At 53.4% G+C, this 24,452-nt stretch overlaps 1 protein-coding gene across 24 annotated transcripts in view; it reads left to right on the top strand.

Moving 5' to 3' along the window:
- Window positions 1-16,959, top strand: part of ACOX3 (acyl-CoA oxidase 3, pristanoyl) — a 56,355-nt gene extending 39,396 nt beyond the window's left edge. For 12 of the 24 annotated variants that reach the window (XR_013533546.1, XM_078368019.1, XM_078368013.1 and 9 more), the window contains 5 exons: window positions 934-1,049; window positions 7,210-7,384; window positions 8,719-8,786; window positions 13,990-14,076; window positions 16,197-16,959. Coding sequence is in view for 19 of the 24 variants with exons in the window: in XM_078368019.1 (XP_078224145.1) it covers window positions 934-1,049; window positions 7,210-7,384; window positions 8,719-8,786; window positions 13,990-14,076; window positions 16,197-16,316 (566 nt within the window). In the remaining 5 variants the exon portion in view is untranslated. Of the gene's footprint in view, window positions 1-933; window positions 1,050-1,190; window positions 4,809-6,393; window positions 6,532-7,209; window positions 7,385-8,718; window positions 8,787-13,989; window positions 14,077-16,196 lie in introns of those variants that run through there. The other 12 variants (XR_013533547.1, XM_078368014.1, XM_078368009.1 and 9 more) reach the window with 7 other exon arrangements.
- Window positions 16,960-24,452: the final 7,493 nt, after the last annotated feature.

The following is a 24,452-nucleotide window of genomic DNA, read 5'->3' as shown; positions in this document are numbered from 1 at the left end:
CCCTGCAGCCTGGAGATGCCTTGTGTCCAGGTGCCAGGCCCTCCGTGTCTGGGCAGGGGTGGGTGTGAGTGTGACCTCTAGGCGTGGCTTGTCCACACCTCTCCCCTACATGTTCACCGCGTGCCCAGGCCCCTGGGCCCATGTCCTCATCAGTGGGGTGGTATCAGCACAGCCTGGTGCTCTTGGGACCGCGCCTGGTCCATAGGGAGTGCTGCAGAAGGCCAGCTCTGGCTGTGCTGTGGGGGTCCCCGCAGATGTGGGTACCACTGCCAAGGGGAGGGGAGGACGAAGAGGGGGCTTCAGCTGTCCTGCCTGACAGCCCCACTTCCCGGGGCCTCCCTATCTACAGCATCCGCTCCCTCCTGCCCTTTCGAGCCTTATGGGAGGGGCCGCGCAGGGGGCAAGGCATTAGGTGCCCCCCACCCCCATGTCAGCCTGAAGTTCCTCAGCTCCAGCAGGCCATTGAAGTCTGAGAGCCAAGCAGGGTGAGGTAAACGGAAGCACTCCTTCTTGCAACTGGTACCACTGCCGGGCAGTTGCCTGCTGCCCATGCAGTCCTGGCTGACACCGCAGGGGCAGCACCGGGTTTCACACAGACCGAGCCTGGTGCCTATGAGAACGTGCAGCCATTGTGCTCGAGGGCCTACTCTAGCGGTGACGCCGTGTCCCTATGGCCTCCAGGCAACAGTGTGGAACTCAGGACAGCCCCGAAGCTGAGCCAGGAAGCGCCTCCAGCCAGGGGACCCTGGGCAGCTGCCCTCCCTGTGCCTCAGTTTCCCCATCTGTAAAAACCAGACCCACCCCATACACTTGCTCGTCTTGAAGATGTCACGGTACCTGCAGGATGCTGGCAGTGCCTTGTCCTGGGGGTGGGCAGTGGCACATGCTGGCTTCTGGATTGTGACCTTTTTTCTTCTGTTTCTTGTTCCAAAGTCGCCCTGGCAGCATACAAGTGGCTGGTTTGCTACCTGCTCCGAGAGACTCATGAAAAATTAAACCAAGAGAAGAGATCAGGAAGCGGTGACTTTGAAGCAAGGAACAACTGCCAGGTGCGTGTTTGTTTGTAAAATTCCCTTGTATCATTTGCTCCTGATTCCCCAGCCGTGGTGCCCCGGGAGGGTGAACATTCAGGCCCCAGACTTTGAGCTCCCGTGACTTTGGGCAGATGACTTGACTTTGCTCTTGCTCAGCTCCTCTGTAACACAGGGATGGAGGCACCTGCCCTGCTGGGCTGGCGACATCATGGATGTTACATTTCCTGTGGCTGATGGTTCCCAGCCGGTACTGGAGCTGTGAAACGCTTGGTTGTGAGCGCCTTCGATGCACGGGGCGGGGACACCGTTGCGGGCACTCCGAAGGGCGGGGACACCGTTGCGGGCACTCCGAAGGGCGGGGACACCATTGCAGGCGCTCCGAACGCTGCCTCCTGACTCGTGGCGGTGCCGCCAGCACGCTGCTTGGTGTTTCACGAGTTGCTCTCGCCTGCCGGAGGGGCGGGGGTGGCGGTGGTGAGTGGCTTATCGTTGGCCTTAGAAAGAGCTTTGGTTCTCACACTTGGACAGGGCTGTCTCTCGTGTTCCAGGAGGCCACAGGGCAAAAACACCCTGTTATAAAATGCGTCGTCATGCCAGGAACCTCTTTTGTGTGATTCTTGCCCTGTCCCGGCCGTCTGCCCTCAAGCGGAGCCCAGCCCCCACCCAGTCTAGGGGGCAGCTGGTGGGGGCAGTGGGACTCCCAGCTGTGTCTGTGGGTGCCGTGAGCACTCTGGGCTGGAGTGCGGCAGCCCTAACCGTAGCTATGAGGAGCCTCAGGCCATGCGTGTCGTGCATGGAAGCCAGGGGTAAGGAATTGCCTGCTTTCCTCCCTTCTCCCTGCTGTCAGTTCATGAGGTATGGGTCACCTTCAGTAATGAAGCCGCTGTGGGGACCCAGCTCCACATCTGCCTGTCCCTGGGAAGGCCCAGCACCCCCAGCCTGCTGTTGGGGGGCAGCCCCGCCCCTCAGGCCAGCATCTCTAGGAACCTGCTGGACACGCCTGCCCTGGGGTGAGGAGAGAAGGCGGGAAGGATGGGCTCCTGTCCAGCTCTAAGAAACCCAGATTCAATTTATGGCTGAGAAGGAATGAAGTCGGCAGGTGGCCAAGTCAGTAAAACCTGTAGTTTAGCGAAGTGACTCTTCTAGGACAGGCTGCCTTCTGCACCCACCCTGGCTGACACACAGCAGGTCGGGTCATTCGGAAACGAGTGGGTGCTGCCAGCTTCCACTGCCCCCTCTGCAGGCCAAGCCTCATGTTAAGGTGGAAACAGATTGGTGCAGCGGCCCATGCCTGTCATCCCAGCACGTTTAGGAGGCCGAGGCAGGAGGATTGCTTGAGCCCAGGAGGCTGAGGCTGCAGTGAGCTATGATGACATCACTGCGCTCCAGCACTGCGCTCCAGCACTCCAGCATGGGCAACAGAGTGAGTCCCTGTCTCAAAAAAGGAAAAAATGTTTTGGTGGAGTAGAGCTATTCCCGCGAGTTATGAAACAAGCCCACGGAGATGGAGGCCACAGAGGGGCCTTATTCCTCACAACACCTGCGTCTCTTGGAACTGTGTCCTTAGCACCCCTTCCAGCCCTGGTCTATGCTGGGGACCTGGCTTGTGTGACCCCGCAACACCCCAAGTTCATGGCTCAGCTGAGAGAAACCACTCACCTTTAGCCTCTCCTCCAGAACTTGGGAACAGAATTTAGGGAGTCCTGCAGCAGAGGCCAGGGGGGGTCCTGGGTTCTGGGTCCAGCTGAGACGGTGACCCTGGGCAGAGCTGTGGAACTGACGGACACCACAGACACGAGCCACAAGACCTTGGATGGAAAGCAGTGGGCAAGGCGGGCTTTGTTCCAGGCCTGCTCTGGGTCTTGGAGCTTTTAAGACCAGGAGACATTTGTGACAGCTGAGAGCCCTTGGGGCCCTGGGCTGGATGCTACAGGGGCCCATGGGAGATGCAGCCCCTTCCCCTGCAGTACAGCATGAGAAGAAAACCTCAGCCTGGACCAGCCTTTTCAGGAAGATGGGAGCCGGAAGCTGTTAAAACATAAAACCACCGGATTTGGCTGCGTAAAGGTTGAGCGTTTCCGCATTGCAAAAGAAGCCCTAAACAGAATCAGAAGACACGGCAGACTGGGGCCAACAGAGCACCCCCAGAAAGGAAGGAATTCCTTCAGAGAGACGGCCGGCCTGGCGGGAAAGCAGCCCCAGCAGCCGCTGACCTGGAGCCGGGGCCCGGAGCCGCGGGGCAAAGCCGCACGTCCACAGTCAGGCTGGGCTCGGGCAGCAGCGCAGTTAGCGGAGCGGGTGCCGGCCGTATCCTCTGGGAAAGTTACTGACCATTTTGTTAAAAGTGTGCTTGCTCTTTGAGCTGGTAGGAAAAATTTATTAACTTTTCATTTTTTTCTGGCTCCTGCCAATAACTGCTATTCACCATGTACCCGCTGTCAGCCAGGCATGCGCAGGAAGTCCTTTAAACATGCATTTCTCTCATTTCCCGGCCGCAGCCAGTAGGTGTAAAAAGAGGGGTGCTGGCACCCCCACACCCTGCCTCTAGCCTGGGACCAGCCGCTGTCACCAGGGCTTGAGGTTCCTTTCCAGGATTTGCATATCAGCAGGCGGGCGAGGATGGGAACATTGGTTCTTGCTGAGCCACACGCTAGGCTCCGCACCTGGCTCGTTCCATGTCAGCTTTGGGAGTGAAGGAAGTTGAGGCCAAGAGAAATGCACAAGGTCTCTCCCAGCTCACCTGTGCCGGGCCAGGATTGCACCCAGGCTCGCTGACCCAGAGCCCCGCCCTTTCCCCAGGAGCCAGGATCACACCCGGCCCACTGACCCAGAGCCCCGCCCTTGCCCCAGGCTGTATGGCTGCTGTCTGAATTTGGACAGTTTGGGGTTTATTTTCTGCCTGAAGTGTCCATTGCCTCTTGCTTAAAATGTACTTCGGAAGTCAGAGTGCACCAGACCGGCCCATCCCCTCCCTCCTGGGCTGGAGGCTTCCTGGGTGCCAGGCTTCAGTGCTGTAAAGGGACAGTTGACCTTAGCTGCATCGAGTCTGAAGTGCCTGTCACAGTCGTAGCTGGGGCCAGTTTGGCAGCTCTGTAGGGGCTGGTCCAGAAGATCACTGTCTAGAGGGCAGCTGGTGGGCGCGTGGGGCTCCTGGATGTGTCTGTGGGTGCCGTGAGCATTCTTGGCTGGAGTGTGCCATCCCTAACCATAGCTATGGGGACACTTTGGCCATGGGGAAGGGACTGCCCCTGAGGTGTTGCTGTCCCCCAGGTCCCCAGAGTCCACACTGTGTGGGATGCTTTCTGGGTCCCAGCCCGCCACGGTTAACATTGTGGTCAGCTCTGCTGGTTGCCGTGGCAGTCACTGTTCAGGGAGCCAGTCCCCGGAGCCCATAGCCCTCCCGATGACTGCTGGCCTTATGTGGACCTTTCCTGGAAGAACAGCGCGGTGTCACGCAGGCGAATCCTGGGGACCGAGACGTAATCCAGCTCAGTAGAGCTGCCATCGCAGGCACTTCCTGTGAGAGGACCACCCTGACCCCTGTAGCACCACGCAGGAGAAGACGCTGAGGCTTGGAGCCCTGAGCCCTTTGCTTGCGCGCACAGCTGCAGAGCCGAGTGACTCCGTGTTTCAAAACCCACCGGCACTCGGGATCCTTTATTTGACAGTGGCAGGGTTCCAGGCGGGACTGTCTTTCTGGCCCCCACAGCCTGTCTGGCCTGTGCCATCGCTGTATCGAGCTGTGTCACTTTCACGGAAAACACACTGAAGCAGCTCGACTCTGACGTGGTGACTGTGCGGGTGGGGGGAGGTGGTATAGGGCACAGGGCTCAGATTGTTCTGAGGACGGTCTCTCCGTGCCTGGGCCCTGCTGGGATTGGCCTCATCTCTGGGTTCACAGAGGACCCATAGCAAAGGAGAGGCCCTCGTGGTGTGGGAGCGCATTTTGGGGTGTGGGAGGATTTAATGGAATTCGTGTGTTGCGGACACAGGAGCAGCCTGCGGGGGTGCAGGTGCCATCACCCGCTTGTTTCATGAAGGCGGAAGGAGGAGGAGCTGAGGCCTGGGGGCCGCAGTACCATGCCTGGCAGCTCCCCCACGGACTGTATCATCAGCCTCCTGCCAGAGGCCTCGGGTGGGAGCCTGAGGGCCGCCCCACTTCACTCAGCAGAGCTCTGGGAAATCGGGCGCTGTTCCTTGCTGGGGTCTCCCATGCAGTCCCCACCACCCCAGTGCAAGTCCACTTCCCACCACCAACCCTCACTCACCAAATCAAGGGTCAGAACCACAGCACGTGTGAGAGCAGGAGAGGGCAGGGGAGCCCCAAGGGTGCGGACTGGCACACTCCATGCTCAGGCAGCAGCGAGCAGGACAGGCCCTCCCGGCACAGGTGGGACGGCCCGCCCAGGAGTGCGCAGGGCCCAGTGGGGGTCTTGAGACAGGACCAGTCCAGCTGGCATGAAGCAGCTTCTCCCAATCTCTCCTGATCGCAGCAGGGCCCTGGAAGACACTGGCTTTGTGACTGAGGACCCTGCTGCCATGTGCTCTGTTCTGCTGTGTTCTGGGAAGATTTGAGGCAGTGTCATGTGCCAGGCACGCAGCTGGGTCCTGCTGCAACAGTCAGTCCCCCATGACCCCGTATTTCATCCCTTGCCTGGATTATTTTTTTAATTTTAAAAGTGGCATGTGCTTATCCTAACAAGTCAACCAATGTGTGTGTTGTTTTTCTTTTCCTTTCTTTTTTTTTCTTAAGATGGAGTCTTGCTCTGTCACCCAGGCCGGAGTGTAGTTGGGTGATCTCAGCTCACTGCAGCCTCTGCCTCCCAGGTTCAAAGGATTCCCCTGCCTCAGCCTCCTGAGTAGCTGGGACTACAGGCATGTGCCACCATGCCCAGCTAACCTTTTGTGTTTTAGCAGAGGTTTAACCATGTCGGCCAGGGTGGTCTCCATCTCCTGACCTTGTGATCCGCCCACCTCAGCCTCCCAAAGTGCTGGGATTACAGGCGTGAGCCACCGCGCCTGGCCTGCTTTTCTAATTTAAAAAAATCTGGTAAGATGATACATTGGAGATAGGGAAAGAAAGGCTTATAAGTGAAGCTGATGATCATCAGCAAATGTTTTTGATATGCATTAAAAAAGAGAAGTGACAGATACTGGCGAGGTTGTGGAGAAGAGTGACACATATCCACAGCTGGTGGAATGCAAATGAGGGCAGCCGCTGTGGAGGGCAGCTCAGCCATTTCCCAAAGCGCTGGGAGTTGCCCTTCCCCTCGGCCCACTGATCCCATTACTGGGTATAAACCCAAAAGAAAGGAAGTCCCCTGCCAGCCGGACACATGCACTTGTATTCCCATTGCAGCACTGTCCACAATAGCAAAAATGTGGAATCAGCCCAGGTGCCCGGCAGCGGTGACTGGACAAAGAAACGGTACATACACACCACGGGATGCCGTGCAGCCATCACTGAGAGCAGTCATGTCTTCTGCAGTAGCATGGGTGCAGCTGGAGGCCCATATCCTAAGTAAACTACCGCAGACAAGAAAACCAAGTGCTGCGTCTTCACACGTAGACGTGGGTGCTAAACACCGGTTGCTCATGGAGTACAGATGGGGCAGCAGACCCTGTGGGGAGCACTGCAGTGGGAGAGAGGGAGAGAAGCCTTCGGAAGCTTTGGAGGAGGGGGTGGCAGCTGCTTTGGAGAAGCGTTCACCGGGGAGGTCAGGGAGGAGCTTGAAGAGCACCTTTTCCAGCCCCTCTGTCCTCTCAGATGGGAAGGAAACCAAGTCTTGGGCTCATGGGGGCCTCCTGGTGGGCCCCACACTATGGCCGAGGGACATTCTGGGGCCTGCTCCAGGCCCTGTATGCAACGACGGTGCTACCGTCAGGCCCAGACAGGAGCTGAGCTGAGAATGAGGCCTCCAAGGGCATGGGTGAAGCCAGAGCCAGTCCCAGCTCCATCTTTACATAGGCCTTTTCTGCTGTGCTGCATGTCTGGAAACATGCCTCGTGTTCCTCTGTGTCTGTACGCTGCCCCACCTTAGGTTACCATCCTAGGACACGCGTGGGAGCGCAGAGCCGCATTCGTGTTTCCCGAGAACCTCCTCTGCCTGGAATGTGGGCGGAGCTGCGACCCTCCCCGTCCCTACGGTCCTCACGGTGCCGCCCTGTGTTGCAGGTGTTCCACGGCCGCCCCTTGGCGCTGGCCTTCATGGAGCTCATGGTGCTGCAGAGCTTCCACGAGCACGTGCACCGGCCCTGTGTGCCGCCTTCGCTGCGGGCCGTGCTGGGGCGGCTCAGTGCTCTCTACGCCCTGTGGTCCCTGAACCGCCACACAGCCCTGCTCTACCGAGGTGAGGCTCCTGACTGCAGGCTCGCTGTCCTCCCTGGAGTCAGGGCTGCCCTGTTCTGTCTAGGAAGCTGCTTGCTGCACCACGGCGCTTCTTCTATGGGACCTACTGAGCACTTGCCATGGCGGAGGGCTCTGTGGACAGATGAGGAACCCAGTTCCATGAGAAGCATATGGGGCACAGCAGTGTCAGGGTGGCGCGGAGAGACCCAGGTTTCCTTCCACTCAGAGTTCAGTTCAGAGAGCACTTCTAGACGGCCCACTCATGCTGGGCAGCCTGCTGGGCTCTGCAGAGCACAGAAGCCACCTAGGTCCCATCAGGCACAGACAGACACGAGCCCAGGAGTGCCTAGACTTGAGAACCCTGGAAGGCTTCCTGGAGGAGGGGGTGCTGGGGCTGATTCCTGGAGGATTGGTGGGAATGGAGTAAACCAAAGTTTATCACCCTTTTATTCATTGTTGCTCCAGGAAGTCTTCTTAGGTGGTTTTTCCCAGTAGCTGGCCCCCATGCATCTTTGGTACTAGGATACACTGTTTATCTTGACATGTCCCGAGTCTCTCGGCTTGTGAGGAGTAAGATCCTTCCCAGCCCAAGAGCTAACTTTTACCCCCCGGAGGGTGGTGCTGACCCCGTGGAGGCCTTGACAGTGCTCAGGTATACCAAGGAAGGGACAGGAATGTGTGGCAGAGAGGGCGGGCACAGGGTAGGAGCCCCAGTGCTGCCTGAGAAAAACCCTAAGTGATGAGACACAGTTCTCTCCTGCAAAAATCATAGCAAACGCAGATCCTGTCACAGATGCGCTCCCGATTGTACAAGGCTACACCTTGGACCTCAGGGCCCCACCGGAAGCCACAGCAGCAGAGGTGACACCAAGGGCCAAGTCCCCGGCAGCTCTGATGGCTCGTTGTCTCTGCAGGCGCCCCCCCCCCGACTCCCTTGGGTGGTCCCCCATGCCCCCTGCCCCCTACCGCACATACCTGCTTCGTTCTGCCCAGGAGCCCCTTCCTCCCGAGGGAGGAATCTGCCCAGCCTCCCCAACTCCCAGCAGGTGTGAGCCCAGCAGCTGCCGTCACCTCTGAGCCTGGGGCCTTGCCTCCCTGGCTGCCCCGGGCAGAGACCATCCAGGCCTGAGTGGGAAAAGGCTCTCAGAACTCAGCCCCTGAGCCAGCGCATTCCTCAGATCAAAGCTGGGCTGGGGACAGCAATGACACTGATCTGTTAACTCAAAACAGGCCTCTTGTAGGGCCGATTTGGGAAGTGTGCTCAGAGCGTGTTGGTATTGGAGGTGGTTTTGGACTGAGGACCCAGCACCCATGTGACTGAGGCTGTGCTTGTAGGTGGATACTTCTCTGATGAGCAGGCAGGAAGAGTGCTGGAGAGTGCCATCCTGACCCTGTGTTCCCAGGTGAGCCGTGGGTATCGCTACGTTCTCCACATCCACATTACACAGCTGCCCAGAGCTGACACACATCGGCTTAGTGTCATCCAGTGTAGATAGACACCCGAGATGACACGCCCAGCCTTAGATCACCCGAGATGACACACCCAGCCTTAGATCACCCGAGATGACACACCCAGCCCCAGATCACCCAGAGACACGCCCAGCCTCAGATCACCCAGAGACACGCCCAGCCTCAGATCACCCAGAGACACGCCCAGCCTCAGATCACCCAGAGACACGCCCAGCCTCAGATCACCCGAGATGACACGCCCAGCCTCAGATCACCCGAGATGACACGCCCAGCCTCAGATCACCCAGAGACACGCCCAGCCTCAGATCACCCGAGATGACACGCCCAGCCTCAGATCACCCAGAGACACGCCCAGCCTCAGATCACCCAGAGACACGCCCAGCCTCAGATCACCCAGACACACGCCCAGCGTCAGATCACCCAGAGACACGCCCAGCCTCAGATCACCCAGAGCCGACACTCACCACCTTAGATCACCCAGAGCAGACACTCACCACCTTAGATCACCCAGAGCAGACACTCACCACCTTAGATCACCCAGAGCAGACACTCACCGCCTTAGATCACCCAGAGCAGACACTCACTGCCTTAGATCACCCAGAGATGACACGCACCACCTTAGATCACCCAGAGATGACACGCACCACCTTAGATCACCCAGAGCAGACACTCACTGCCTTAGATCACCCAGAGCAGACACTCACTGCCTTAGATCACCCAGAGATGACACGCACCACCTTAGATCACCCAGAGCAGACACTCACTGCCTTAGATCACCCAGAGCAGACACTCACCACCTTAGATCACCCAGAGCAGACACTCACCGCCTTAGATCACCCAGAGATGACACGCACCGCCTTAGATCACCCAGAGCAGACACTCACTGCCTTAGATCACCCAGAGATGACACGCACCACCTTAGATCACCCAGAGCAGACACTCACTGCCTTAGATCACCCAGAGCCGACACTCACCACCTTAGATCACCCAGAGCAGACACTCACCACCTTAGATCACCCAGAGCAGACACTCACTGCCTTAGATCACCCAGAGATGACACGCACCGCCTTAGATCACCCAGAGCAGACACTCACTGCCTTAGATAACCCAGAGATGACACGCACCGCCTTAGATCACCCAGAGCAGACACTCACTGCCTTAGATAACCCAGAGATGACACGCACCGCCTTAGATCACCCAGAGATCACATGCACCACCTTAGATCACCCAGAGCCGACACTCACCACCTTAGATCACCCAGAGCAGACACTCACCACCTTAGATCACCCAGAGACACTCACCACCTTAGATCACCCAGAGCAGACACTCACTGCCTTAGATCACCCAGAGATGACATGCACCACCTTAGATCACCCAGAGCTTACACTCACCACCTTAGATCACCCAGAGCCGACACTCACCGCCTTAGATAACCCAGAGCAGACACTCACCGCCTTAGATAACCCAGAGATGACACGCACCACCTTAGATCACCCAGAGACACGCACCACCTTAGATCACCCAGAGCTGACACTCACTGCCTTAGATAACCCAGAGATGACACGCACCGCCTTAGATCACCCAGAGATGACATGCGCCACCTTAGATCACCCAGCGCAGAAACGCACCGCCTCAGATCACCCAGAGACACGCACCGCCTCAGATCACCCAGAGACACGCACCGCCTCAGATCACCCAGAGACACGCACCGCCTCAGATCACCCAGAGACACGCACCGCCTCAGATCACCCAGAGACACGCACCGCCTCAGATCACCCAGAGACACGCACCGCCTCAGATCACCCAGAGACACGCACCGCCTCAGATCACCCAGAGACACGCACCGCCTCAGATCACCCAGAGACACGCACAGCCTTAGATCACCCAGAGCCGACACGCACCGCCTTAGATCACCCAGAGACACGCACCGCCTTAGATCACCCAGTGCAGACACGCACCACCTTAGATCACCCAGCGCAGACACGCACTGCCTTCGATCACCCAGAGACACGCACCGCCTTAGATCACCCAGCGCAGACACACACCGCCTTAGATCACCCAGCGCAGACACGCACTGCCTTCGATCACCCAGAGACACGCACCACCTTAGATCACCCAGCACAGACACGCACCGCCTTAGATCACCCAGCGCAGACACGCACCGCCTTCGATCACCCAGAGACACGCACCACCTTAGATCACCCAGCGCAGACACACACCGCCTTAGATCACCCAGCGCAGACACGCACTGCCTTAGATCACCCAGCGCAGACACGCACTGCCTTAGATCACCCAGCGCAGACACGCACCGCCTTAGATCACCCAGAGACACGCACCACGTTAGATCACCCAGCGCAGACACACACCGCCTTAGATCACCCAGAGACACGCACCACCTTAGATCACCCAGCGCAGACACACACCGCCTTAGATCACCCAGAGACACGCACCACCTTAGATCACCCAGCGCAGACACGCACCGCCTTAGATCACCCAGCGCAGACACGCACTGCCTTAGATCACCCAGCGCAGACACGCACCACCTTAGATCACCCAGAGACACGCACCACCTTAGATCACCCAGCGCAGACACGCACCGCCTTAGATAACCCAGAGACACGCACCGCCTTAGATCACCCAGAGACACACACCGCCTTAGATCACCCAGCGCAGACACGCACCACCTTAGATCACCCAGAGACACGCACCACCTTAGATCACCCAGCGCAGACACACACCGCCTTAGATCACCCAGAGACACGCACCGCCTCAGATCACCCAGAGCAGACACTCACCGCCTTAGATCACCCAGAGACACGCACCGCCTTAGATCACCCAGCGCAGACACGCACCACCTATACTCACTGCCTTTGGAACCCTAACATTCACATTTGTTCAGTGTGCAGTAAAAACTGGAGGATTATAAGAAAACATACATCAGAAATTTTAGCAAAAGAAACCTGTTGGGGCGTCTCCAGATCTGCACACACCCGGTCCCCTCTCACACACCTTTTGCAGCTACTTCGAGAATTCTCTGAGTGTTCGGGGGACTCAGCCTCCAATTTAAATTTGTTTCATGGCAGTGTCCTTCAGTATTATTTTCTTTTACCCATGTCACCCAGGACATCAGAGGGTCCCAACCCTATTCTCTGATCCAGTAGCTCTCTTCCGCCCTTCAAGGACAGAAGCTCCGTTGCTGTGCTGTTGAGCACGTGTTCGCTGGCGGGGGAGGCGGCTGTGTGAGTGAGGGTCTCAGATTTTTTTTCATTACACTGAATTTGAGGACCCGCTGCTGCTGCCATGGTGGGCAGGGCCACTGTGTTTCTGGAGACGCCACTCCCCCTTTGCCAGCAGGAACTGGACCAAGTACGGCTGCACTTTCGCACGGTGCCTCTGGTGACTGGAGATGTTCCCTTTCATCTCCCCTGTCACTGCTTTTGCGCTTGATCTGGAAACAAGGGAACATCCCTGTGACTGGCTCTGAGTCTCTCTTGGGATTCATTGTGTAACCCCTCCCCTGAGCCTGCGGTTCTGGACACGGGCGTGCCTAACTGCAGTGCACGTATGTGGCTACATTTACTCCTCAACATAGAACCAGCCACCGGGAGGGGTTTCCCTTGGCTCCTCCAAGAGTCAGATTTTACCTCCTTGGGGCGGTGTTGACTCTGTGGAGGCCTTCAGAGTCCACAGGTGCACCAAGGAAACACAGGGGCATCCTCACAGAGAAGAGGGCATAGTGGGGAGTTGCTGTTGATAAAAGGCGCCTAGGTATGGTGGCTTACACCTGTAATCCCAGCACTTTGGGAGGCTGAGGCAGGAGGATCACTTGAGGCCAGGAGTTTGAGACCAGCCTGGGCAACATAGTGAGCCCATAGTGAGACCTCATTTCTATAAAAAATAATTTAAAAATTAGCCAGGCCTGGTGGCACACACCTGTAGTCCCAGCTACTCAAGAGGCCGTGGTGGGGTGGCTTGAACCCAGGTATTTGAGGTTGTAGTGAGCCATGATCGCGCCATCACACTCCAGGCTGGTGACAGGGCAAGACCCTGTCTCAAAAAAATTAAAAAGCCACAGCTTATTCTCCAGTGAGGCTGAGGCCAAGGCCAGCTGACCACCGCGTGCCACTCCGTGTGTGCCCATCCACACTGCTAAAGTCAGGTGGAGAGGGCACCAGCCATCCGCTAGACCGGGGCCAGCAAACTCAGCCCGATCCTGCCGTTCACCTGAGTGTCATCTGCGGGTGTCTTTCTGCTTCCACAGCAGAGTAGGCAGTCGCCAGAGACCATGGCCCGCAAAGCCCATCACTTCTCCCACCTGGCCCCGTATGGAACAGGTTTGTCAGCCTGAGCCCCTGTGTTCTGCTGAGAGCTGCTCTCTGGGAGCGGTGGTGTTTGTCTGCGGCCTCCGTGCTGAGGCCTGTGGCCCAGGACCAGCTGGCCACGCCCTGCAGAGCGCCGCACTTAGCGTGGAGGTGCACTCGGTCCCTCTGTGGTGGCTTTTGTTATTCTGTGATGACCAATTGCCTTTGATCTGTATCATTAAAGGTGTCTCCCATTCCAGGGTTCTATGCAGTGTAGACATGGCATTTCATAATAGTTAGTTTAAGGAATTTTTTTTTTTTTTTGCATTTTAAGAAAATTCTTGAGAGTCCACTCATATAAATTTCGTGTGTCATATTGAAGAATAATTGGTACAGTGGAATGGGAGAGTATTAAAACCACTGCCAGCTGAGGAGGCTTTCTATGATTCTGGCTTTTCCAAGTGCTCATAAATGCCTTCTCTATTACATGTTTTCTGGACATATTTTCCTTTACTGGAGTAGCAGTTGCCCAGATGAGCCAGGACTTAGGAACGAGCCTCCAGAGACAGTCACTAATTCACGAGCTGCAGGGTCGTCATTTCAGGGGCCTTTTCTACCTTGTTGGGAAGAGACCAAGCACTGGAAGCCCTGAGCAAAAAGCAGCGTGGTGAAATAGCCACCTGCATGCCCGGGGGCTCCAGCGCAGGCCAACGAGGAGATCATGCATTGGCAGCTGAGCTAGTGGGCCCTAGTGACCACGGACAGGGCTGTTACTCTTTGGTCACCATGGAAATTCCCAGGAGGTGCCAAGGATCTGAGCTTTGTTTTCCAACAGCTGAAAGACGACGCGGTTGCCCTGGTGGACGTGATCGCTCCTCCCGACTTTGTTCTGGACTCACCGATTGGCAGAGCCGACGGCGAGGTAAAGGGAGGACGGAGCCTCACAGGGGTGCCCCAAGGGCCGATGGGCATTTCTGTGGAGCTGAGGTGCTCCTGTGGGTCCGGGGCCTGGTGTCTCCTGGAAAGTGGTCACACGTGGGGGAGCTTCTGTGGGGAGGGCCTGGGAGATATCGGGGCAGTCTCTCTCTGGTGCTTCACCATGCTGGCTGCGTGGTTGCAGGGGACTTGCCTGTCCCCTGCCTGCCTCTTTCTCCCGAGATGGGGTGGTGGCACTGCCCACCTGCACAGGCAGAGAGGTTGGAGGTCCACACACTGCAGCCACTGCCCTCCCCGTCTGGCCTGCCAGGCTCCTGCCCACCCCCGGGCCTTGTGCCCACTGCCCTGGCTGCCTGGAATGCCTTCCATGCCTTCAGTATAAACTGACTGTCACCGCCTTGGAGAGGCCTTCTCTGGCATGCACCCCACGGGGTCCTGAGCCTGTGTCTCCCTCCCACCCAACAATGCCCTTGAGGGGTGACCGTCACAGGTCCACTGGGTGCCTTCCAGCACCCCGCTGCCTACGGGACTGTGTCTATCTTCTGCTAGAGGGACTCGGCGTGTCACTGTTCATGTGCCATGCCTGAAGTCCTTTGGCTGTGAGCCACAGAGCAGGGTTTATCCCCATCACTGTCCCCTGCCCCCGCACCAAGTTCTGCTGAGGCCCCTGCTGGCACCTGGGTCTCTGCTCAAATGGAGATTGAGCCTTAATGGGCAGGAGCCCCCCCACCTCAGTCCTCAGGGAATGCTGACGTCTGTACATGAGCCCTTACTGGCTTAGCCAGGGGGGGCCCAACAGCACCTGGCCTCAGCATGGCCTGGCTACACCTGGGTTGGGCTAGGTGTGCCAAGAGGCAGGTGGTGCTGGGGGCCGGGTGGGCAGGGCAGGAGGTGAGAGTTCCGTGGTAGGAGAGGCAGGGATGCTCATGTCTGCGGAGGGCCTGCTGTCCTGCTTCGGGTGGCTGGCCCCTGGTCATTCCCCAAACTCATGCAGCCAGATGATCACTGCTGCTGAGAGCTGAGGTCAGAGAAGCCCAGTGGGTGTCCCAGCCAGTGAGCGGCAGAGCCAGGATTTGGAGAGAGAGCTGCGCCCTGCTGTAGGGAGAGAAGACTGGCGGGGAACCTTGGGTCTTGGGGGAGCACATAGGAGGGGGACTTGCTCCAGCTGCCTCCCTGGGAGATGCAGTCTCACCAGGAGCTGGGGGGCTCACCAGGCAGACAGGCAGGCATTCGAAGAGACAGTGGAGCCAGACCCGCCATGGAGGGAGGACCCCTGGGCACACGGGACTGTCTGCCCCCTACAGAAGAAGCCGGATGGCCTTGAGCGTCCACTTGCTGCACCTTGCTGTGCAGAGGCAGACCCGGCTCTGAGGCAGGGAAAGGACCAAGGAAAGGAGAGCCCATGCCGTGATGGAGGGGTGCCTCTGCCTCTGGGTTCCATAGTTAAAACCAGAGCCGACCGGAGGTGTCCCTGGCAGGATGGTTTATAAAACGTATGGTGTTCGCTCCCCACAATCTTTTCCTTTTTTTTTTAGATGGGATCTCACTCTGTCACTCAGGCTGGGGTGCAGGGGTGCCATCTCAGCCCACCGCAGCCTCAACCTCCTGGGCTCAAGTGATCCTCCCACCTCAGCGTCCCAAGTAGCTGGGACTGCAGGTGAACTCCTCCATGCCCAGTTCATTTTTTGCATTTTTTTTTAAAGATGGGTTTCACCATGTTGCCCAGGCTGGTCTTGGGCTCCTGAGCTCCAGTGATCCTCCTGCCTCAGCCTCGAAAAATGCTGGGATTAGAGGCCTGAGCCAGCGCTCTGGGAGCCACCTCACCCAGCCAGTCATTTCCAAGGAAGGGGCACGGGGGTTTTCACTGTGAATGTGCTTTGTGGTACTTTATAATTGAATTTTCGTAATTGTTTTCTACTAAAAAAAAAAATGTTTTTATAAATTAAATTTAAGTCATTTTAAATTTTTCCTAAAAAGTGACAGAGAATTTCTTGTGTTTTTAACAAAAACTCCTATGAGAGGAGTTGCATTTGCACGCTCAGCCGTCTGGGGAATCTTTCCCTTCTTTCTTCTTCTCTTCACTTGCTGTGTATGTGTGGTTTGCAGCTCTACAAAAACCTCTGGGGCGCTATCCTGCAGGACAGCCAGGTGCTGGAGCGGGCGTCCTGGTGGCCGGAGTTCTCCGTGAACAAGCCTGTCATAGGAAGTGTGAAGTCGAAGCTGTAGTGGCACCAGCACGCATTCGGCTAAGTCTAATGAAACTGTGGAACCGCTTAAGACATGGACCTCGAATTCTGATTCCAGAAGACGCCGGAGATTTCAGCCACCTTCTGAGCCCGCACCTCTGCCCCTAAACCGCTGATGGGCCTCACCGCCGAGGTGGACGGGAGGGAGGTGCCCGGCCGGCTGAGCTAATCTGGGATCGTGGTGATTTGCAGCGTGGAAAAGAAATGTGGATGATTCTGTCTGCCTGATGCACTGTGGGTTTTTTGATAGTTCGAAGTTTGCACATTCAGTGCCCAGGGTTCAGCTACTGAGTGTCAGGTAGACTACCCGTAATCAGGGATTTTCTGCTCAGACACTCTGTGGTTTGTCCTGGCTTCTACCGAGCTCCGCTTCATTAAATGGTCCAGTGCCAGTCTGGTTCTTTGTCGGCTCCCCCTTGGCTTTGTCACATAATCAGATTATGTCATAACCTTATTGATCTGCACATAGACCATCTGAATGTCATGGAGAAACATCTGTTTGATTGCTCTCTTTTGTGGAACTGGAAATTTCCATCAAGGAATTTTTTTTTTGGATCCTAATGATTTGAATGGGCAATTCAGTCTCCAACCCCCTCAGCTGTAAAAAAAAATCACTTCATTCATAACGTGTTTGATCTGTTTGTCCTTGCAGAGTCTGTGCCCAGCAAGCCCTTGGACACATGTGGCCTGTCCCCACGGCCCTGGCCACAGCTTGATTGCAGGCCAGACCAAGGCCATCAGTGCACACGTCTCCCAGTCACTTCTGCTCCCCACAGGGCTGGGGACTTGGCTATGACCCCCAGTCTTCAGTTCCTGGAGCAGTGCTGTCTTGGCCTCTGGGTCCTGCTTCTTAACCTCTGATCAGCCAGGGCACAGAAGGCCTTTGTCATCCGTATCAAAGGCCTGGTCACTCTGGTACTGGTTTCGTCACTCTGGTACTCCCTGACCCCCGTGGCCACCCTCTTGTCACCACAGCTGGGCAAACACATGTGACACTGTGGGTCTCCGTGGTGCTGAACCAACACAAGCTGGTTCTTATTTTCCCAAGTAGCCCAGAGAACTTCTGAGCGTCTGAAGGGCACAGTCCAGAATGTTTTTAAAAACTGAATGTCATGCACTGGAAATCACTTCTCAAGCCCACTTTCATGTTTAGAAAAGGGACAGGACAGCCCCACCACCACTACATCCCACCTCCTCGGGGCTCCAGGGGCATCTGAGGGATAATTAGCACCTGGGATTCATCATCTCGTGGGACCCTCAGCCAACCGTGTGGGGCAAGTTGTGTTGTTAACTGTGTCTGCAGAGGAGGATACCGGCCCTGACAGGCTGGACACTGCCCCAGGCAGACAGCAAGAAGTTGCCGAGCGGAACCAGAAGCCCCTGCATGGGACCTCCCTGGTGCCCAAGGGCCCCAGCACAGGGCTAGGACACAATAGGTAGGTGCTGGGATCCATCATCACTTGAACTCAGGAGCAGCCCCACCTGAATTCATCTCTCTCTGGTTTAGAAACTTCCTTAGGTTTAAACAAACTCTTCATGGTTTAAGTGTGTTTTGTCCGTGACACCCTTCCTGCTGTCAGAGTGAATGGGAACAAAAGAGTGCTCAGCCCTTGGCGATTTGGATGGGGTGGTGCCTGCCAGCGTCGGAGGGGCTCAGTCCCCAGAGGCTCCACAGGCCTCACGGGCCAGGGATCCCCAAGGCCAGCCCACTGCCTGGGGGGTCCCAGCCCAAGAGAGCAGTTGGGCCTGGGTGTGCTGTCAGCTGGGGTCACAGATTTCCACCAGGGGTCCCCCTCCAGGATGCCTTGGGCTATGTGTGTGTGGACCGCTCCTTTGCCTAGACCCATAGGTTTTCTAAATTAGAAGGAATGGGTTCCCAAGTCCTCTGATGTGCCCACAGCTCGGTTCTTGGTGGTGGTCATTCCTGGCTCACTGCTCTCCAGAGCAGGCCTCAGCCGTCCTTGTGTCCCAAGTAACTGAGCTTTGGGCATCTCCAGGGCGATTTTCATGTTTTGCTGTTTATCATTTGGGACCTTGGTTTGTGGTCTAGTCCAGCCTTTGGTCTGAAACTACCTGTTTTTCCACCAGCCGGTTATAGAAGTTGTTCAAGGTCAAGGGTATGGTCAAGGTCTAGAAAAAGAAACTTATTTGACTTTGGTGTCAGACATGACAAGTTCTCGTCCAGGAGAGCTTTGCGGTGCCTGGCCACGGTGTCACCATATGGTTTGCGTTTTCACATCCCCCTGTTGGAAAAGTCCTCTTTCCCGAAATGTGGGAGCTGGCACACGTTACTGGCCGTGTTGATGAAAAATCCAAGCTCTGTGAAACATTTGAAGAGGCTTATTCTGAGCCAAATATAAGGACTGTGACCTGCGACATAGCCCCAGGAGGTCCTCAGAATAGATGCCCAAGATGGTGGGGTTGCAGCCTGATTTTAGGGGGACAGAAGTTAGAGGCAGAGACATCAGTCCGTTCATGGAAGGTGGGCATTGGTTCAGCCCAGAAAGGTGTATGAGTGTGTTACAGGAAAGGGGTACCAATCCAGACCCCAAGAGAGGGTTCTTGGATCTCGAGCAAGAAAGAATTCAGGGTGAATCCATAGAGTAAAGTGAAAGCAAGTTTATTTAAGAAAGGAATAAAAGAATGACTCCTCCGTAGACAGAGCAGTCCCGAGAGCCGCTGGCCATTTTTATGGTTATTTCTTGGTGATATGCTAATCAAAGGATGGATTATTCATACCTCCCCTTTTTTAGACCATATAGGGTAACTTCCTGACGTTGCCATGGCATTTGTAAACTGTCATGGTGCTGGTGGGAGTGTAGCAGTGAGGACAGCTGGAGGTCACTCTCGTGGCCATCTTGGTTTTGGTTGATTTTAGCCGGCTTCCTTCCTTACCTGTTTTATCAGCAAGGTCTTTAAGACCTGTATCTTGTGCCGACCTCCTGTCTCATCCTGTGACTTAGAAAACCTAACCATCTGGGAATACAGCCCAGTAGGTCTCAGCCTCATTTTACCCAGTTCCTGTTCAAGATGGAGCTGCTCGGCTTCACATGCCTCTGCCATTTCCCCCCTCCCCTTTCTAAGAGAACCTTTAATCCTAAGGGTTGCAGAGGGATGGAGATCTGTCTTCTGTGACTTCTTCAGGCTGAATAGGGTCAATGATATTCCTGCCTATTAGGGTCTCTTCTGTTCAGGGTAGAGAAGAGCTCAGTCAGAAAGCCTTGGCATGGTGAGGGCCCTTCACTCTTGAGTTCTGACAAAAGGTGGTATTTGAAAGATTAATATGTTTAAGAAAACATTCAGTTAGCTTTTCCTGCATTCCTACACAAAGAGTCCAACAGCAATATGATAAAATAAGCAAAACTACCCCAAGTAAACTAAATTAGAAGGCTTTCCATGAACTGAGCAATTGCTGGAACCAAGCTGATGTGGGGCTGTTAGCTGACTCTAGTGTGCCCAGAACTAGAACACCGATCCAGATTTTCACATCATCCATCCCTCTTGTTTCTTCTGAGCAGCAGTCAGGTCACTTGTAGGTTCATAGGAATAGGCAGGGTTAGCCTAAATTGCAGAAACAGACTTAAAAACAATGGATGAGACTAGAATTTAATAAGAAGTGTACCATAGTTCTTGAAACATAATTTCTCTCTTCAGTTTTCCATTTTTACTAAAGACACACATGGTAAGACTGATTTTCTTTCTTATACTTGGCCTGATTCTTTGTAAAAAGTACAGCAAGAATAATTATTTTTCACATAAGCTCTTTAAATTAGCTTTGATGGAACTCTGTTCTATAGATGGAATCTCAGATAACACTTTTTTAGAGCCAGGCCCTGCCATGGGTTTGTACCCTCAAATACCTATGAGTTGAGTAAATTTCCTCTCCTCTTGAGGTCCAAGATAGCTTGGGGCTACTGGACCTGTTAGAAAGTGACATTCTTGACTTACCACAGGTCAGGAACCCTATACGGGGACTGTGAAGACAAGGTCTGAGGCATTTCCCCAAGGGGCTTTTATTGGCTTTACAAGTCAAGTTTGATTCCTTAAAGGAAAGCATGCCACTTCAGTTAAAGCTTTGGTAAAATAACTGGTTTTTCCAATTGTGTCCTGTTACAAAAGAAAATAGATTCTTGTTGCACTTATGCAAATAACCATATTGCCATAAATTAAGAATACTCACAAATAGTTTCCAAGTTCAGGAGAAATCAGAGAGAAACAAATGTGCTCTAAATTTTGTTCACAGGAGTGTATTTTACCCAATTGCTAAAAGCTGTAAATGCTCAGAAGAAAAGTTTCCTTGACTCTGAAAAACAAAATAAAGGATTAGCAATGTTTTAAGTAAAGTTAAAAATATTACTTCAGTTTTTTTATTGGTTCAGTTAATTTAGTAACTCCTGTTTTGCTTGATATTCATGAACATTTCAGCTCTCTATGAGAGTTCTGAAAGTTTTCCCTCTATTCTAATATAATAATTTCCAAAGTTATGAAGAACCTGCATTTAAGAACACCTGTTAGAGCTCTGTAGTTGGTTATAAGCCACCTTCTGAAGAGGATTAAAACAAGACAACAATTGTCTGTGGGTAACAAAATGTTAGGGCAGCCACAGTCGAAAACATGAAATTTGGTTACCTTTGTGGCATACAATGATTTTATGAAACAATTATAATTATTAATAACGTAACATACACTAAGTCATATTAGATTTATAGGAGTTTCTCATCCTTTTGGAACATACATCAATAACACATTTATACAAATACAGCCCAAAGGAAACCAAACACCATTTCACATTTGATAATGCTTCCTGAGTGATTTTTGTACCAAATAAGCCTAACATCAACTGTTGCATTAGGGCACCATTATGTCAAACCCAATTCTTAATGAAACCTTACAGGCAAATGTAGTCAGTACTACTCAGTTTGCCCATAGGTACAATTCTCATAAACCTTCACAAATTTTTATTAAAGAGCAGGTCACAGGCAAGTTTTTGCTCTAAGAAAAACCTATTATGCTTTTCCTCCAATGTTCGGTTTACAGAACAACTGAATAATACCCCTTTAACTTAGCCAATATGTTCACACACACACAATTTTTTTTACAAGATTAATTTTTCACAGGCCTTTCACAGCTTACTTAAACCTTCAGCTTCATCCTAACTTAAAACAGTCCCTTAACCCTTTAGGTAAGACAAGTCCACATTTCCATGTCTTCTCGTAATCTTTCACTAGAAGGCACATTTCACTTTTCTCACACATCTTGCATTGAAACGGTTTTTTAGGGGTCTTAACTTCATGTTACAACGTTAACTCTTAGTGACTTTTACTCTTGGTGAAAGACTTGGTAAGTTGGGGATTCTAATTGTATACCAGGTGTGGAACCAAAGCCTAGGACTCACCAGGCAGAAGTGCAGAGAAGGGCTGGCTCCAGCATAGCTAGGAGCAGGGCTAACTCCACATGCCCCAGACTTATCTAGAATCTAATGCTCCAAAGTAGGAAACTGAATAATTTTTAAAAGTCAAAGAAGCAGTTTTCTTTGGGAAATCTTTATTTCCCAAAGATTACTTAAGTCACATGAACCAAAAGGCATTATAGTTTTTACTTTTCTGACAAAATACTTAAGCACTTATTTTTAAACCAATTAGTTAAAGCTCTTTCCTATGTAAAATCACACACATAATACATATAAATCTATAGATAGAAGACAAAACACTTATTTTCCAAGCCAGGAACTGAACCCTGAACCTGGGCCACCATTGTGAAAAGAGAAAGCATGGCCACATGGTTACAAGGTCAAGCTCCCAAGAACATACAACACAAGAAGGAAACCTTATCCAGTTTTTTCAGGGACCTACAACAAAGTTGTAAAGAGGACTTACATGTGTCTTAAGTCCATGCTTTATCCTAAGGTACTCCTCTTTATGACGGAACAATACAGAAAGACATACAAAGCACACCAGACCAGGTTGGCTACAGCTTAAGACTAGCCTCACAAATCCTTTCTTCCTTTAATCAAAACTTTACAGGAGATAATGATTTTTACCATTCATTCAACCAGTTTGCACAGGAAGAGAAAAGCATTGCCTGAGGCAGGATGGGGAAGGCGAGGTACTCAGGGAGGTCAGAGAAAGGCCCACCCATTGCAGCGACACTGAAAAGTACAGGTGGCTGCTTGTCAGTCATGAAGGGATCTTTTCCAGCAGTCCCATCAGCTCTCAAAATTTCCCCTTTTAGGGAGGAAAAAGCTCCCCATGTCCCACGATCCTGTACCTGCCAACCCTGTCACCCACAATCGTCAGCAAAGAGTGCAGCGCAGATTAACCCAAAGAGACTAGCATGGTGCCAAACCTGTTCTTAGCCAAAGGGGACTTTACCTAGAGGGACCTTCCTGAGAGGGGCCTCTAACCCGAGGTTGGTCAAGTGTCCTTACCTTTTCTGAAGAGGGGCCTCTAATCCACTCTGTCTTAGGAGAGACTCTGACTCCCCTAAGCTGGATCTCTAACCAATCCCATCCTTTACCCGGGTACCCAGTACTTACCCGAAATCGGCCAGTCAGTGCTGCAGTCTACTTCCTCTAGGTGGAGGGGTCTCCTCGGTATCGTCGCTTCTGTGGTCCACCAGAAAGATGTTCCAGACCCCACCGCTTCCCCAAAGTTAGCCTTTGGGTTGGGGGTTTCCGCCCTAGAGTCCTTCCCGTGGTCGCCAGAAAGATGTCATAAGAAAGGGGTCCCAATCCAGACCCCAAGGATCTCATGCAAGAAGGAATTTGGGGTGAGTCCATAAAGTGAAAGCAATAAAGCAGGACTACTTCAGAGACAGAGCAGCCCTGAGGGCTGCTGGGTGCCCATTTGTATGGTTATTTCCTGATGATATGCTAATCAGTGTGGATTATTTATGCCTCCCCTTTTTGGACCATATAGGGTAATGTCCTGACATTTGTAAACTGCCGTGGCGCTGGTGGGAGTGTAGAAGTGAGGGCGGCCAGAGGTCACTCTTGCTGCCATCTTGGTTGTGGTGGGATTTAGCCAGCTTGTTTACTGCAGCTGGTTTTATCAGCGAGGTCTTTATGACCGGTATCTCGTGCTGACCTCCTGCCTCATCCTGTGACCTAGAACACCTAACCATCTGGGAATGCAGCCCAGTAGGTTTCAGCCTCATTTTACCCAGTTCCTCGTCAAGATGGAGTTGCCCTGAGTCACGGGCCTCTGACGGGTACATTCAAAGATTTCCTGACCGGCAGTGGGTTGAAAGAGTTAACTTTGTCTAAAGAGTTTGAAGTCGGTTTGAGTTAAGGTGGGCGGAGGGTGGTTGTGGAAGCCAAGGTTTTTGCTTTGTGGATGAAGCCTCCAGTTAGCAGGCTTCAGAGAGAATAGATGTGCGTGTCTCTTACAGGACCTTAAAAGGTGTCAGACTCTCCAGAAAAAGCCTAATAAGGGAAGGAAATTCTCAGCAGAATGCAGATTTCCCCCACCAGAGATAGCTTTGCAAGGGCCATTTCAAAATATGTCAAGGAAATCTATTTTGGGGTAAAATACTCTGATTTCCTTCAGGGCTGCTGTCTGTCATGTGATGCTATCCCAGAGTCCGCTTGGACTGGGTGTCTTATTGCTACGAAGAGTCTGTTTTTTGTCAGTCTAGGATCTGTTTTCATTTTCATGTTGGTCAGTCGCGTCTAAATTCCAAAGGGAGGTGGGTATAATGAGGGATGCCCAACCCTCCTTCACATCATGGCCTGACGCGGTTTCTTTGGGTTCTCTTGGCTGAAAGGGGGGGGTCCCACTCGGCTGGCTGGGGAGCTTGGAATTTTAGTTAGCTTTACAGCAGGATTTGGTGGGCATGCGTGCTAATCAGCGTGAACGCGTCGTCTGTAGGCAATGGGGGACTTTGGGGCCGTGTCCAGGCTGCACTGCAAGGGTGCAGCCCCCACGCACAGTTCCCCCTCCCTCCCAAGGCTGTTCCCCCACTGCAAGAGTAGAGTAGGTTAAAGTGTAGCCATTACATTCTAGAAACTACATTTTTCTACGGTCATTTTGAAAATAAAATATTTGAAAATGCTGCAGTAAAAACTTGAATAATCAGAATAAAAGCATCCAGTTTAATGTCATTACTTTCTGCCACT

This window comes from Callithrix jacchus, chromosome 3 (assembly GCF_049354715.1).
Source record: "Callithrix jacchus isolate 240 chromosome 3, calJac240_pri, whole genome shotgun sequence".
NCBI classification, from domain to species: Eukaryota; Metazoa; Chordata; class Mammalia; order Primates; family Cebidae; genus Callithrix; species Callithrix jacchus.
This window is presented reverse-complemented; position numbering and strand designations above follow the sequence as displayed.